General features: G+C 38.8%; 1 protein-coding gene across 1 annotated transcript in view; it reads left to right on the top strand.

Annotated features, from left to right (window-relative positions):
* rngtt (RNA guanylyltransferase and 5'-phosphatase) overlaps positions 1-16,254 on the top strand; it is a 78,765-nt gene that overhangs the window by 48,344 nt on the left and 14,167 nt on the right. Inside the window, exons 12-13 of the mRNA XM_069708539.1 lie at positions 2,838-2,906; positions 14,201-14,301. Of these exons, the coding sequence (XP_069564640.1) occupies positions 2,838-2,906; positions 14,201-14,301 (170 nt within the window). The remainder of the gene's footprint in view (positions 1-2,837; positions 2,907-14,200; positions 14,302-16,254) is intronic.

Below are 16,254 nucleotides of genomic sequence, written 5' to 3'. Positions count from 1 at the left end.
ACTAATGCATTCACTTTCTATTTTATTGACCAAGGCCATTTCCTGCTTGCCTAAATATATTTAACCTTTCCATGAGGTTAAGTGAAGATTACTTCTCAAGTTTTCACATAAAGCAAAAAAAAAAAAAAAAGAAGAAAACTCCACTGACATAATAAAGCTCCTGTGACTCATTCTCATTTTCTGTAAATCCATCCAGAGTATGACAAAAGTATGCGTCTTTTGATAACCGATGGATCATTTTATAATTTCATGAATTCATTTTTGAGATATTTCTCAAACATCTCTCGAACCCACAGATTTGTATGTGTTCACTGTTTTGGGGCAGCACAGTGCACTGTAAAAACATAACTTAACCCATATTTCATATAATCCATGTTTTTTTTTTCAATATCCAGCATTTTTGTCATCTTCAGCTCTTACTTGGCAATTGAGTACACCGTGATTCTACAATCTCTGTTACTGTCTGCCCTTTGAAAAGCTTGCATTACATCTCAGTATAGTTATGTGCACTTGCGTGTTAGGCTCAGCAATTGGCATTACGTTACAGCAGACCTTTTCCAAGGCACATTACACGGTTTCATATTGATTTTTTACTTTCCAATCAGCACAAAGTTATAAAGCTGTATGCTTCCATTCGCCATAGTACACGAGAGCACAGAACATGGTGGACCCACAAGAACACAGTGATCATATATTATTTTATTCTTTTCATCAGAGAAGAATAAACCAACCCATTATCCTACCCATGTCTGTGTGCAATAATAATTATTATCATCATCATCATCCTCCTCCTTAGGTGATATAGTTGATATCATAATTATATTGAAAAAAAGTTCATAAGTTTTCTCAAGTACTAATGTGATTCATTATTCTATACAACAGTTAAATGGTACATTGCAAACAAGAACTGCAGATCACTAATTCTTCGTACTTTAAATGGTGCTTTAAATTTCCCAAAAAGTAAACAAACCTCATTAAAATCTGCTTAAAGTTGTAGATTACCACTAACTCATTAATTCCATTGCAATTTAATCTTCTTGTTTACATCCCCCAAGTCAGGCCGTGTCAGATGATACATTTTTTTCTGAATATTTTTAGATTCTCAGGCAAACATTGTTTCCAGGTGTAGTGTACCCACCAAGTCATTAAGCATTTTGCAATGCTAAAATGATTTTTGCTGTTACAGATTTGGACAAATTTGTTCCTGTAGCTACAGGTTCAAATACTATTAAGATGTTTAAAGCCCATGGGACTGTAGCCAACCTCCCTGAACGCAGCTGCAAGAGGAAAATCTACCCTAGATTGAACAGAAGGGCGGTGTATAAGGTGATAAAAGAGCCACGGGAAACTTCCCAAAAATACCAGCTCAGTTCCCAGATCAGGGAACATCGGTGTCTGATTGCAATGACAAAACCCAGGAAGACTCCACTGTTAAAGTCAAACATAAAAAAATTTAAAAAAACAGACTGGAATTTACTAGAATGAATATTGACATGCCATAATGCTTCTAGGAGAGCTTCCATTGGACACGAGAGAAAAAAAACTGAAGCTTTATGGGGAGTCACATCAGTTCTATAAGGATGAAGCATTCCAAGAAAACAACACCATACCCACTGAAACCACTGAATCTGTGCAGGGCACAAGGAAATCGCAAGACCATCAAGGCATTCTGGAGCGAAACATGCTGCCTCGTGTCAGAGAGCTCTGTCTGAGTCACAGGTCATTGGTCCTCCAGCAGGATAATGACCCAAAACACAGAAGTAGAGTTGCCCCCGAATGGCTCAAAACAAAACTTCGGAATCTGAAGTGGCTTTTTATGAGCGCTGATCTGAACATTATTAAAGATAAGTAGAAAGAGCTGAAACATGCAGTCTGGAGAAGGCATCCTTCAAGAGGACTCCACCTATAAAAGTCTTGTTGAGAGCGACATAAATCACTGGTTTTCCGTGATTCTTTCTCAAGGTTTTGCAGCAAAATACTAAGTTAAGGGTCCAATCATTTTTGTCAATGATTCTTGTTGGCTTTTGCTGCTCTGCCGTTCCAACCATACTTGAAGAAAATCCGGTCTTTTGTCCCCATCCCTGCTTTTTAGCCTCCATACAGCGTGCGCTTAAACTTCCAAAATAAAAATTCAGCAGATTAAGTATCTTTAAGTTTCCACTGTAGGAACATAAAACACGTTTGTAGACAGGAGAAGAGAGTGTCGAGAAGTCAGAAAAAAACAACGTTTAAATTGTAGGATCTCTTTATCTGTTTCCTCATGCCGACACTATATCCAGCATTAATTTAGAACAGCTAATATCCCGACTGCAGTTGCCATGGTGGTTGATGTGCTTCGTGATGTAGAAAATGTGCTTTTACTGTGCAGCAGCTCCACCACGTCCCCTGGGCATCCCTCGTCAAGTTTGGTGCCGTATTTTCCTTTTCTCTGCTCCAGCTGCGGCGGTTAGTGTTAATGGAAGAGATGAAATCCACTCTGTTCAGTCATCAGGAACTTAATGATGTGTTGCTATTCTTGTCCTCCTGGTCTGTCAAGTTACAGATATTGATCGGAGTCATGCATTATCAATCAAAGAGATAAGTGCATAGTTTCAGGGATACACGGATGAAAACAAGGGATCACAATTATTCTTTTATCTGCAGGATTTGCCAAGTGCATGCCCTCCAGTTATGTTAAAACTCAATACGTCCCTTTCTTTTAGAGTGTTACGTAGGTGTTGGCAGGCTCTATAGCTATAAATCAATGTCATTTCATGCTCTCAGCTACCCATCGTGTCATTTAACAGTTTTGCTTGACTGAAACTGTCTTTTTTTTTTTTTTACATTTTATTTTTCAGCTCCTGGAAGGCAGCTTTACGTCCCAGGTCAGCCATGAAGTCGATGGGCTTATCTTCCAGCCATGTGGGGTAAGCCTTCATCTATGTACAACAGTCTGTCATTTTTCAAACCCATGGCACTACTGAAACAGGTTGCTTGTCGAACGCTGCTTTTTTTTCCTCCACCGACCTCCTACGTAAGCATCGGACAGCTTGTCACTATACCACCCGCCGTTTGTCACTCACTGTACCAGCCCTGCCGTCTGTTATTGTAAAGGAAACCGCACTCCTACATAAATTCACATAAACACAGGCCTCGCTGTTAGACACCGCGCTGTAAACCAGACACATGGCGGTTTGCATAACGACGGAAACGGCCTTAGTTGAAATACTGATTTACTTGGTTAGAGCAGTAGAAAATCTCTTTTAGCTGTGACAGTAATACTATTCCCCTTTTCTTCTTTTGTGATGGTCTCAAAGCCCCATATTCCACTGTGTAATATTTTACATAAGCGACATAATATGAATGCATGAAGGTCATACAATACGGTTTTTGCATATTATTCTCTGCTTTCGCATGTTATTCTCATAGTTTCAACTTGATGTTTAGCCCCTGTATCTATATTTCTGTTTACTTCCTCTAAAATCTCAATGTAGGTTGGCTCATATCTTTAATAGATTCATGTACAAAACAGTTGAGGCCAATAGGAGGGCACATTTTTCATTAAATCATCTGGGAAATCTATAATGGCAATCATAATAGTTTATTTCTAAAGCATTGATTGTTAATTGCAAAATGGAAAAGTTCAAAAATAGATACAAAGTCATATACATAAACCATAAAAACACATTCAGCAGCATCAGGTTACATGAAAGTATAGACATGAGGTGAACTCTACTGCTGTTTAAATACATGTTCAACTCCCAATATATCATTGTTTTAATTTCGGTGGCATGGAAGAATACTTCAGATTGCGCTTTGTAAGCTAAAGCCTCTGATTTTACTCATAAGCACATCTCCGAGTCGGGAGGGAGCATTTCATAATCACAACATGAGCAGCAGAATGTTTTTGGCCGAGTTGAATCCAACAGATTTGCATGTCAGAGAACCGGGCAGCACTCCCTTGCATGGATAATTGCTGGTAATGCATATTTTGTGTGTGGACACCTGCTTCTCTTTTGTTTTGATGCTGGAAATGCTGAACATCTCTTTAGTCAAAGGTAAAATCAACAGGGCATATAACTGCAGCCTCGCTGCTCTGGCCGTGGCCCAGACAGAGATGTTACATTCGGTGTGTTGACACTTGACTGTAACATGTTGAAAAAAATGAAATGGTTATATTTGCTGCCTTACCTAGGTTCACACCGAGGAGCACTGATGATTACCAGGATTGTTTCTGCCCTTTACCTAATGAGACTAATTTCCTTGGGAGCGAATAAGCTGAACGTCTATGAAAGGGTTTTCATATAATCATTTTTCACCATATGGAGGCTTTGTTTTTATTGTATAGCTGGAATATGGGAGTCATTGAATTGATATTGATGGTTTTGATTTACATCAGAGCTGCAACGCTCAACACTTATCTGTTTCTTAACGCGCTCAATCAACACATAAATCCAAAGAGATTTGACCTGTATACAATGCAATGGAGTAGTATAGTGACATAAAAGCCAATGGTGTTGATACACATAAGTGACATTTGCCTGTTAAATTAAAAGAAGATCTTATTTCAATTATTATTTTCCTTCTCTTATACAAGATCATTTTTATTTATCTCTTACAGAAATAAAATTTTGATTTATAAACTTATTGTTTAGGTAAACAAGAATTTGACATCAGCGGTGACTGTTTGTGGTCACAAAATGTCTGGTGGTAAAATATATATATATATATATATATATATATATATAAAAGAAAAGCGAACTATAATTGTGTTATAACAGAAATGCTTGTTGTGGCAGTGGCAGACCGAAAATAGAAATGCATGAAATGATGGAAACTTTGGATTCCAAGTTGGCCCCAGATTCAGCCACAAATCAGCGTGTTTCTCCCTCTTGTTGTTTTCTGTGATGTGAAGAAGTAATTATCAGAGCTGTGGTTTTAGTCATCAGGTAGAAACAGTTATCAGGAGCGCTGGCAATGAAATTTGTCAGAAGCAGGTTTACGCAGCTGCACTTTGTCTCCAACACAGCATGAGCAGAGACAATGTTTATTTCAGAACACAAGTATCTCCAAAGCTGTGTCATTGATGCGTTACTGTCTGGATCAGTATTATCTCTTATTTTTGCAGGTGCTTGCAATTCCTGAAGTTTTTTTTTTTTTTGGTTCTTGTACAATATAATCTTTCCCCTTTCGGTTTCTTTATATATACAGATATTGGTTGTTTACGGGTGTGCTTGATTTTTCTGAGCTCCTATTACACTGAAGAAGGAATGGGATTTAGCTCTTTTTATTTCCACAGTTCATTTGTAATTTTTAGAACTGTAAGGATGATCCAGCGTGTTTGGGGAATTATTTGTGCAAAAATAGAATATGATCTTTGGTTTCTCTTTTAGTTGATCAGTATGCATGAGATGTGCCTGAGAGAAAATGTTCATGAGACTGTATTGAATTTCCAGATTATATACAATCCTGACCTGAAAATGAGTTTGGATTCAGAGCAACGTGGTTGCTGCTTTTGATGCCACTCATTGATTTATGGTCATATTGTCCTGCGTAGCCTCCGTGAATGTGATGGATGATGAATAACAGGGTTGAAGAAAGGTGTTGAAAGCATTCTGGCCCGTCTGATGTCAGAATGTATGTGACTGAGCATTTATCGAACCTGCAGAGGAAATGGCAACAACATCATCTGCATCCCAGTTGAGGATTAGGAATACGCCGTCAACCCTGGTTTGTGATTTGTTTTGACAGCTGTGTTTTACAGAATTGAAATTATTGCTTTTCAGCAAGGAGGAATAAAATCAGATGAGGCGACGTGCAAATATACTAACAATAAAGAAAAATGATTGCACGGATAGGTCGTTAGTCAGACAAGTCAATTTGGTTGTCAGATGCCTTTTTTCACTCCCCGTTCTGTAATTCTTGCCTTTGATTTGGATGGAAGTCATTTGACAGCACTGCAAGGTTGCTTATGACATACAGTTTCCGAAAACTACCACCATGGACAGATTTTACATGTGTCCCATTAAGCTGTCTGTTCTCATTCATTCAGTGATGTTTTATAATAGTTTCGTGCATTTGACAGAAGGAAATGTCTCCAAACTCTGAAGGCCAGCAGCTTGTTCCTGTCTGCAAAGCCATTCAAACAAATAGGCCCGAAAAGCTGTCAAGTTTAATGTGACTCAATGACGATAAATAGTCCGACGTTTGATGTGAAATGACAATAGAAAATGCTGTATATCAATGTCTGCCTTTACTTTTCTGTTACAAAGTCTTTGTGAAACTGGTGTGTGAGCGTTTGGTTTGATGAATCTGTCTTAGATTGAGAGAAAATCGTAAAAATTGAAGACAACACAAACAGGACTTTTATAATAGACCAGCAGTAGTTACTAAAGCTGAATTAGAGATATTCACATGCATGTATTCACCCGGCTAATGAGGACAACAGTGTGACAGCGGCCGGGGCGTCATCTCAACAGGTCCTGCTGGTCACTAACAGGTCACTTAAATTAAGCAGCAGAGACACATTTCAGTGGTTAAAAACTACCGTTAACAACGGTGATGGCAGGGTGAGAGACACAACACTGAAAATATATCACACATAATGCAAATAGGAATGACGTGCGCCTGCTGTTTCTAGGTCTATTTGAAATTAGCCTGCTGATGTCGTTTACTGTGTCGTAGACTCGCTTTCCTGGCCCTCACATCCACCATGATGTAAGACTTTAGACTAGAAATTATGGCAAAGATAAAAGTAATCCTTCTTCTACCTTTCATCTTTGTATTTTATAGATATCAAAAATAGAAAAAGACCTTTAGATGTTGCCATGCTTAGATTTTGGATAACAGAAAAGTCTTTTCTGCTAATGCATCCAGGAATCCACAGAAACCTAATCTTAAGGTGGAAGCACATGATGTTATTTGATAGCCCGCATCAAATGAAACTTACACAGCAGAATAGCAGCCTGCACTGAAATACAAGAGACGTAATTTCCAAAAGGTTATCAAATATTTACGTGAAAGATTGAAGGATGAGTCATTTGGTAGATGCAGTTATTGTTTTAGGTGCATTGCTGCTTGTTTAAATTAGTCTTTCTTTCTTTTTTTTCTTCAGAAAAAACAAAATTTAAAGGAGAAGTAATTGATTTTGTAATATATTTGTCTTCGCTCATATCTGTTTGGTCCTCAGTTGACACAGAAAGCCAATCAGCAACAATAAGCTATGCACAGTTAGCATGTCTACGAACCATCCTTGCTTCAATGTTGTCACGATCACTTGCATAGAAAGAAAAGTCTGGCATTGTGAGGTTTACTGAATTAATGCACTGTTTAAAATGCATTTACTTTTGTGACCTTTAGCCTTTGCCATTGGATTATTGATTGGCATGGTGGCCCCTGTGAGGAATTGCCTTAATAAGCCATTTTTTTTTATCAAAAACGCTGTTATTTGTGAGGGATGCTGAGCAGCGGGAGCAAACATATTGCTTTGTGGGGACCTTTTAATGCCAGTCCTCAGAGTGAAGGATTGATGCGCTCTATTTGGAAGCACATTTTCCTTTGAGACGTTACAGAGGTCGACTGCCTCTTTTGTAAGAAAAATGTTCAGTTCTTTGATTTATCTAAATTCATTAAGTGTTAAAGCGCAGAGAGACTGTGGCCTTGATGCTGGATGGTGCCTCGTTGCCAACGAGGAGCTGATCACCTGCTCGAGTCACATTCATGGTGTGGATGCTTCTTTCTGCCCCAATTCTCATCTAATCAAGTCAACTGAGTATTGGCTCCACTTGACCTGTTTGTAATTTGCTTTTCACCATTTGATACTTTTACGGCTGACAGTCAGACACAATAAATGCATTTTATTGTTAAGTGATTCACTGTAAACCCCCGAGTGCCAACAGAGCCATTCATGATTAGTTAATTGTCAACAACAAGTGACTCAGTTTAGGTTTTATCGAGAACATTTACCCTATTTTTTGTCAAGAAGTATTTTTGAGTCAGTGCATGGATTGAATATTATTTTAGCCAGGCGAGAGGCGAACGTTAGACCCGCTAAACTTCAGCATGTTTACACTGACACTGTTAGCATGCTGCCATTAGCTCAAAGTGTTGCTGAGTCTTCATTAAGCCTCGTGGAGCTGCTAGCATGTTGCTGAAGCTGTAGAGTTGTAGTTTTTGTTATGACATGTTTAACAAGGTTCGAGTAAGAAGAGCCGGTCAGAAAAGGAGTTCCAGTTCACTTCCACTCGGCCCCAGATTCAACCATTACATCTTCCGTTAGTTCCATTGCACTTATTACCGATTAATGACAAGAGAAATCCCTTTGTAGAAGTTATGTAAACAACTTCAATTTTAGTTTGTATAGGGGAAAAAGAACACGCAAATCTGTATTCAGTGCCGATATGCAGAATTTAGATATTGTAATCAGCATTGGAGAGAAAAGGTTGCATTGCATTATGGGGTGTGAAATCACAGAAGAACTAGTCTTCCTTCTACAGAAGACTTTTGATCTTTTGTCATGTTAATCCTTAAAGTAGGCTAAATATCTGATCAGATTTTAGTTTACAAGTACATGACACATTTATGAAAGGCATCCTCACCGCAGTTTAAACAAATACCACTGAAGAATTAGTTTAAATTATTTTTGTATCACCAACGCTACTGGCAATCATTGTTGTGTAGGGCACCAGTAAGACTGGTTTATAGTGAAATGGTTTTCTGAAGTCATTGATTTTATTTCAGTGTCTACACCAGCCAGTGCAATGTTAATCTCTTCTTGTGCGAATGGGATTAGGGTGGTCTCGAGGTTAATCTCAGCGGGGTCTGGCTACATTGAACGTCCATTAATATTAGCACAAAGGTTGCCGCAGCAGCAGCCCGCAATCACTGGCTGTGTTATCTCGCCAAGCACATGGTGTCCTTGGAATATCTTTTCTTTGTTTAGTGAACACCGGAAAGATATTGAATTCATAACAGAACCATTGCCACAGATGGCAGAACTGCCTTCGGGAGCACTCCAGATGGTGATCTGTACGCAAAGAGTACAAATACTTTTTGTTGTTGTTGTTGTTTTTTTTGTTAAAATGTTTAAACTCTACTTAGAAGTCAAAATTAGAAATTCAGAAGAGAAAGTGTGATTTGTGTACCGCTGAACTTTTGAATCCTATTGTGAAAGATGATCTGAAAAAGATATTTGACCGTATGGGGTGACATCATTGGTTAGTGTGCATCTTATGTGGCTTATAAATCGGTATGATCATTTTCTGTGGGCTGTGCTACGCTTAAGTATGTCTTTGTGTCATATCTGCAGACAATTTACCTCAAGATTTACTCCTGTCCCAAAACACATTTTCTATGCCACTGAACCATTTTGCACAGTGACTGTAAAGCCCAAAAACACACAAACACATTTTCAGTGCACTCAGAGAAATGGGCCAGAGTGTCTGAGCTGTAACAGAGGGAGCTTTTCTCCGGGGAACGGATTTATTGGACTTTTCCAGCCTTTTGTCTATAATCCGTAGCACACTTGGACATAAAGTCTGCCTTGGAGCAAAAAGCTGTTATTGAAATGAGATTTAGAAAAGGAATACTGTAATCAAATGACTTGATGCAAAACATCCAGCAAGCTTCTTTTTACCCAATACATTAGGAATTCTACATGTATTAAGATTTGTTTAACATAGACGTCCTATGCATATAATTAGCCAATTTTTCACTTTATTTAATCCCTCAAGGGAATCGTGATATTCCAATAATTCATGTGAATTCCACCAATCTGCACAATATTTGCTTGCAATTTAGCGAAATTCCAGCGATTTCTCCAGGAAGTCAATAGTAGTTCTGCTACTTTGCTGCACAAAGTAATCCTTTCCAAACAAAACTTTGTTTCACCAACAAAAATAACTCTTTATTTACATTCAGCAAAGCTCTCTGCCCTCTCCTCTCATAATACAAATCAACCACATGCCAGCTGACCGCAAAAAAACGGAAAATCCAGGAGTTACAGGCTTTATGGGAAATGTGGTCTTATCATCACAACGTCCAGTTGTAAGAGATTATTTTTAGTTTTTGTGCATACAGTTGTTTTGAATTAAAATTATTTTAAAAGCATTTGAAGCATTTTTTTTTTTTTTTTTTTTACAGAAAATGCAGCCAAGTTCTTCTCTGTTATGGTCGCACTGTCACTTGAGCCCCAGTTTTGAAAATTTAAAACAAAGATGAGCGCTAACATATTTCCAGACATTACTTTCAGAATATTAAGGTAGAAGCTAAATTTATAAGTCTCTTTGAATTGTAATTTTGTACATTTCCCCCAATTTTTCTGCAGAAAAAAAACAAAAAAAACCCACATAAAACGAACTAAGATCAGGAACACGGTAAACATCATCAGCAGGTTAGCAAACAGCACTGCTGTGCCTAAATAAGCAGTTGTCAGCGTGCTTGTAGACTTCTTGTTAATCCCAACACGTGCTGCATCTAATTTGATTTTTTTTTTTCTTTTGAAAAAATATGTGGTTGATCTCAGCAGCTGTATGCAAGTATTGTATTTCAAGCTCAGAATTTTTTTTTAAATTTATTTATTTTTTATGAATAATGATCTTAATGAGAAGTGTGTTAAATGATTACCATCTGATCTTTTATTCCATGCATACCGTGTATACGGTATACTGTGGTGCAAAAAGAGCAGTGTTTCTAAATATTAATATTCAGCTTTAATGTATTCAACAGTATTTTCTTCCCAATACCTTGGCACACCGTGAAAATGATAGGGCTCCGTTTTTTCCAGTGAAAATATGGATTGCTCTGGATCCAATAAACCCTCTATTCCTGGACTTTGAAAGGGTAACAAATCTCTGATCTGTAGCTGTTCAATAACTTGTCACATTGTCTGTTTGCTTGTTCTCTCCTGAGATTGTCAAATGTATTCACATTCACAAAATGGCTTTATTGGCCAAGCATGTTAATGCATAAAAGGAATTTGACCGTTTTTTTTGTTTCTCTCAATGAATTTACTCACTAACACAGTAGACGTACAGCAACATAAGAAGAGCAAAGCTTAACAAATTCAAGTCGAATAAAATGGTTCTATACATCATTAAAAATACACTTAATACATTTTATTAAATTCCTTCAAAGTCTGCATTGCATAGATGTTATAAGTCTGGACAAATGTGACTAGAAACTGCAGCTTGATTGGCGGTCAAAGGCGTACAGCCGTGAGTTCTAGTTTTGACATTTAATCTCTACTTTTTAAAAATTAAAGACACCATAGAGCCAAACATCTACTTATACACTGTGCAGCTCCCTAAATTTCTCCTACTAACTCGAAACGCCAGCCAATTTATATTCAATGAAACATCTATGTGAAAAGGACTTTGAGAGATGTGTTTCTGAACAGAAGATCTGTTTTGCATTTTAATAAAGAAGACTAATAGTAATGAAATTGCAAGTGCAACAGGCAGCACTTTTTCATTTAGAGATGAATTTGAAGGTTGCCTGTTTATTCTATCTGCAGTCTGATTGGGCTTTCATGGGGTTGTTGCTATGGTTCTGCAGGCATGAATTAATTTAGAGGAAATATCACTGGTTTAAAAAAGGAAGCAAACACATTTTACATACAAAGTTGGGAACAAGCCTTAATACACCCTCCGGGCAGTGAATTGTCAGAGGGTCTGACTATTCATTAACAATTACAGATGTACTTGTGTTATTTTAGCTCAGTTAAGCAACACAGTACATGCAAACCTTCTTTTCCTTATATATTTTAGCTCTTCGGGAGTCAGCGTCGTATTTCTTTGTCTTGTATCCGGCTCGTGTATGAAGTCATTTGGATCGTTAGATGCATTCGTAGATGTCATTAGAGCTGCATAAGTGGTCTAAGTCAATTTGAGGCCTGTGCAGCATAGCATTACTAACTGTACTGAAGATGTTCCTTTCCACACCCACGTTTTCAGAAGAAAAGATGTTCTCAGTCGAGGTCCTTCAAAAGAGACATCTTTTCCTGCCGTCTAACTAACTGCAGTGAATAGCCATTGTGGAGTGTGTTGGTTTCAAAGGCACATGAAGGCCACCTCCCACACGGAGAGCTCCACGGCAGACAAAGCTGAAGGACACCCAGCATTCGTGGTCCCTTTACTTTACACCAAAAACTAAAGTCAATCCCACCTTCACTCTTCCAGTTTTTGAAGTTAGAATTCACCAAAATGATCTCATAATAATGCCCGTTACGTTCTGGGCACAGTGACATGTAATACATTGTGTAACATGCAGGAGCATTTGTTAATCCTTCAAGTGTTGACTTCACTTAAAAACATTATCAACTGTGGTATCTAACAATGCAGATAGGTTCTGGCTGTAGTGAGAAGCACTTCAATATTTCTATGGAAGTAAATGAAGCACCAACATATGATAAAAATACAAGAAAAAAGTAATTGTCCTGCATTCAAACTTTTGCTGTTATAAAAGTGTGGCAACAAAGTGTACTTAATGATCAAAAAGTAAATTAGTCTCTGTACCGAATGTTTCATTTTATTAAATACTATAAAACAAATCCTGTAATGTAACACATTATATTTGTTGTTGATGCATTATATGGAAGCAGCATTTTGCTGTTGTAGATGATTGAGGTTCCGATTTTATCCAATTTTTGTACTGTTAGGTTCCATGTGGTTTTTATATGCAGAATTACCCACTGAGATGCTGTATAATGGAGAAAAAAAAAATCCTCAGCAGCAGCATCTCTGGCGAGAAAAAACATCCCTCTTTGTGTAAACAAACCGTGCAGACTAGTAAATAGGAAGTAGAAAGCGTCTCCAACCTGAAAAGAATGAGATGGAGAAGCAACAGATATCCCCGACCAGAGCTTGAATGAGGGTTGATGGTTGGCATACAGTGTGAACCAGCGAGCTGCGGACGCCTCCGTCATTTTAACTTTTCTTTCTAGCTTCAAGAATAGACTGGTCAAATGTCTGAACTCTTCTCCCCTTCTGTGTAGTAATTACTTGTCTGAATAGACACATAAAAGAGTTATAGGGATCAGGGAGGTGTGATTATTTGGAACAGGTATAAAAAAAAAAAAATAATGTAAAAGTGCTTTTGACAGGCATCAGATAGGACATGAGAAATTCTGCTTCATTTCAAGTATCCCGAGCCCATTACTGCCTGCAGTGGCTCTGAACTTTGATACCAGACATAAAACTTGGGCTGCAGAATCACACAATGCAAGTATAATTTCTAGAGACACTGGTCTTGACCCTGAATGGATTTAATGTGTCAGGCCGTAAGATTTTCGCACTATTCAGAAAGCCAAACTCAGACACAAGGATTTGTGTTTGTGTAGGAGGAGGGTGTTTTTTTGTTTAGTTTTTCTTTTTATGCAGTTAGTGATGTTTCTTTCGGACCATGCTGATGTAAATTTCTTCTGGATGTGGGTGGAGCCAGGATGTCCGTACGTAATCATGTGCTGTGACAGTGGAGGTTCTCCTGAGGAATCCTGTCTCGTTTTCCGCATAGTTCCTCGGCGTAGACTTCTGTTACCGGGCAACCTGACAGTGACTGAATCTGGTCATCTGTTCCCGCCTCCACACGTGATGCCTTTACATTTCTCATGTTTCAGTGCACTTGATTCATTGCTTTCTAAATGTCAGGCACTCATAAATAATCAAAGCGACGAAAAAAGAGCATGAAGTCCAGTGTGTGTCATATGTATACAGTGAAACACAGCAGTGACGTGAAAAATGTGATTATGTTGAATCATTGTGCATCATTATATTTGCATATCTATTCTTGTGCTCCCACCATTACATTTCCCTCTATTAATCTTTTGTATTAATATTTAAGATACTTGCAAATTAGCTCCTCTTCATTTTGTCAGGAAATTATTTGCATTTCATAACGTTCTTGATTCCTAGAGACTGAATTTTAGCCAAAGATTAATTAGTTAGTAATAAGTTAAATAGTGCATTATAATAGAGCCTAATTTGTTGGAGGATTTTTTTTTTTTTTTTTTTTTGCTCAATAACTGACTATTGCTTAAAAATTCTGCTCTGCACACAAATTATTCAGCCATTTAGTTCTTCAGTGTTTTGTGTTGACAGAAATGAATAATTCCTCAAGCAACCTCAGTGTCACATTTGTTCTATGAAATCTTATGTAATATAAATTTAACCCAAAAAAAACCTTCTGTATTGTAATTGTCCGGGGGGGTTGTCTGGTGTCCCTGCAGAGATACAAACCCGGGAGGTGTGACGAAATCCTCAAGTGGAAGCCCCCCAACCTCAACTCTGTGGACTTTCGCCTCAAGATCACTAAAGTCGGGGGAGAAGGGTAAGTCACTGTTGCCAGGGAAACGCTCTGCCTGACGAATCCAATAGCACCTATCATTTTGTGACACACGCGAGTACTCGGAGAAAGCCACACACTCACACACACTCGTACATTATAGCGTCTGTGTTGGTATCAAAAGCATGCTTTGAATCAAAAACCCCATTGAATTCCTCTGACATTAATCTTTTCTTTCTATTTCATCCTATATTTTTTTTCTTGCGTTTCCTTTTCGCCTCGGGGTTCGATTTCTTTTACAGCAGCGCTGCTGCTACGGTGTACAAAAGTTCATTTCTCTCTCAGTCATTGCTTACGTACACTCTCGTCTGCAATACCAGACATTTGTCGTTTCCCATACGCGCTTTGTCCTTCTCCTTTCCTTTCATTTCATGTTCATTATCCCATGCAATATGAATTATTCAGATTTAATGAAGCTCATTCTGGTCCTCAACCTGGTAAACATTACAGCTCGGCAGAAAACCAGTTACATACCAGCAACGACAATCAACTCCTTGCCGTGATTTGCTCGTTGTCTTGAAGTCTGATGCAGGATATTTAGAAGTTAATTTCTGAAAAGAAACCCAATTTGTATTTGCTGTGAAAGAAAATCTGACAGCTTTTCCTCTCGTGTCTTCAGCAGGAAACATCTAAGTACCTACTGGATCGATTGTCACAAGACGTTGTGCTGACAGTCATTGTTCCTCTGGCATGAATTCCAATGACTGTTGGTGATCCCCTGAGTTTTCCTCTTGTGGTACTGTGAGATTGACATTTGTGGGTTTTAGCGTCTTGTAAAAAAATATATTGGATGGACTGCAATTTAATGCAAATTATGTAAATAATTTGTATAAACACATCCAATACATGCAAAACTAATGACATTGCCAGCAGCCTCAGTCCTACCCTGTGTTTTATAGTATTTAGCAAACATTACACCTGCTTAAACATCAGCGTGTTTGCATTGTACTTCTGAGCATGTTTGCGTGCTGACGTTAGCAGTTGATCATAGCACCAGTGGGCCTAAACTCAGACCCACAGAGCTGCTGGGTTGTTTGTTTATTCAGTCCGTGTACAATCATTTTAGTCTCTACTCTTCTTTTTTTTTTTAGCACAAGTCTGAGTGTTGTCTGAGTCGCAGTCCGGTTTCTGGCCAGGCTGTCTATTCCTCTGAGAGCCAGGTGACCTCTGCGACTGTCCTAGCTTTGTAGCCGTGAGCCTGCCACCATCGACCAACAACAGGCTGAGAGGAGGGCAGCAGGGCAGAGTCCCTCTTTCTACTCCGAAGCCACGCCAGCAGGCCGGCTAGTCCGCTTCTTGACTCCTCCCTGCGTGTGTGGGAGAGCACAGACGATTTATTGTTTCCATTCGAGAATGTTCTTATATTTCCCAAATATCTGTCTGAGAGGGAGAGGCAGAGACGGACAGACGTGTAAGGAGGTAACAGCCGTTTATTCATCAGCCCACGTGATCAATCCTCGAGCACATCTTCGTGTACCACTGAGGCATGCAGCCTTGCAAGTTTTCTTACCTTCTCTGAAAAGCTAGCGCAGAGCCAGACGGTGATTATTGTACGGTAGGAAGAGTGGAGAGGTGGGAAGGAACAAAATGGAAAAGATGAAGCAATTGGTAGCGACATTGCCAGCGCCCTTCCCAAGCGTGGAATCGAACCGTCTCAAGTATTGTATAGATTGCTTGAATTATGGTTAATTTGAGCCCGTGTTCTCTCTGAAGACGGGATGAGTAACGGTTACATCATCATTCAGCAGGTCTGGAGACTCGGAAAGGAAGAACGTTCCGGTCTGATTGACTCGGTTTGGCTCTTTGGGGGCCAGTAGCCGAGTTTTCTCGTTACTGCTCTTCTACTCAGAGGACTCCAGTGTCATTACAGCACCGCAATCCACATATTGTGTCTCGCATCCACAGTCAGACTTACCAATCAATTGCCTGCCTCGAAAG

Source organism: Brachyistius frenatus, unplaced genomic scaffold, assembly GCF_029030835.1.
Source record: "Brachyistius frenatus isolate BFR_SWC_R1_liver_20210118 unplaced genomic scaffold, ASM2903083v1 Contig_76, whole genome shotgun sequence".
In the NCBI taxonomy this organism is placed as follows: domain Eukaryota; kingdom Metazoa; phylum Chordata; class Actinopteri; family Embiotocidae; genus Brachyistius; species Brachyistius frenatus.
The sequence above is the reverse complement of the archived record's forward strand: the minus strand, read 5'-3'. Positions and strand labels throughout refer to the sequence as shown.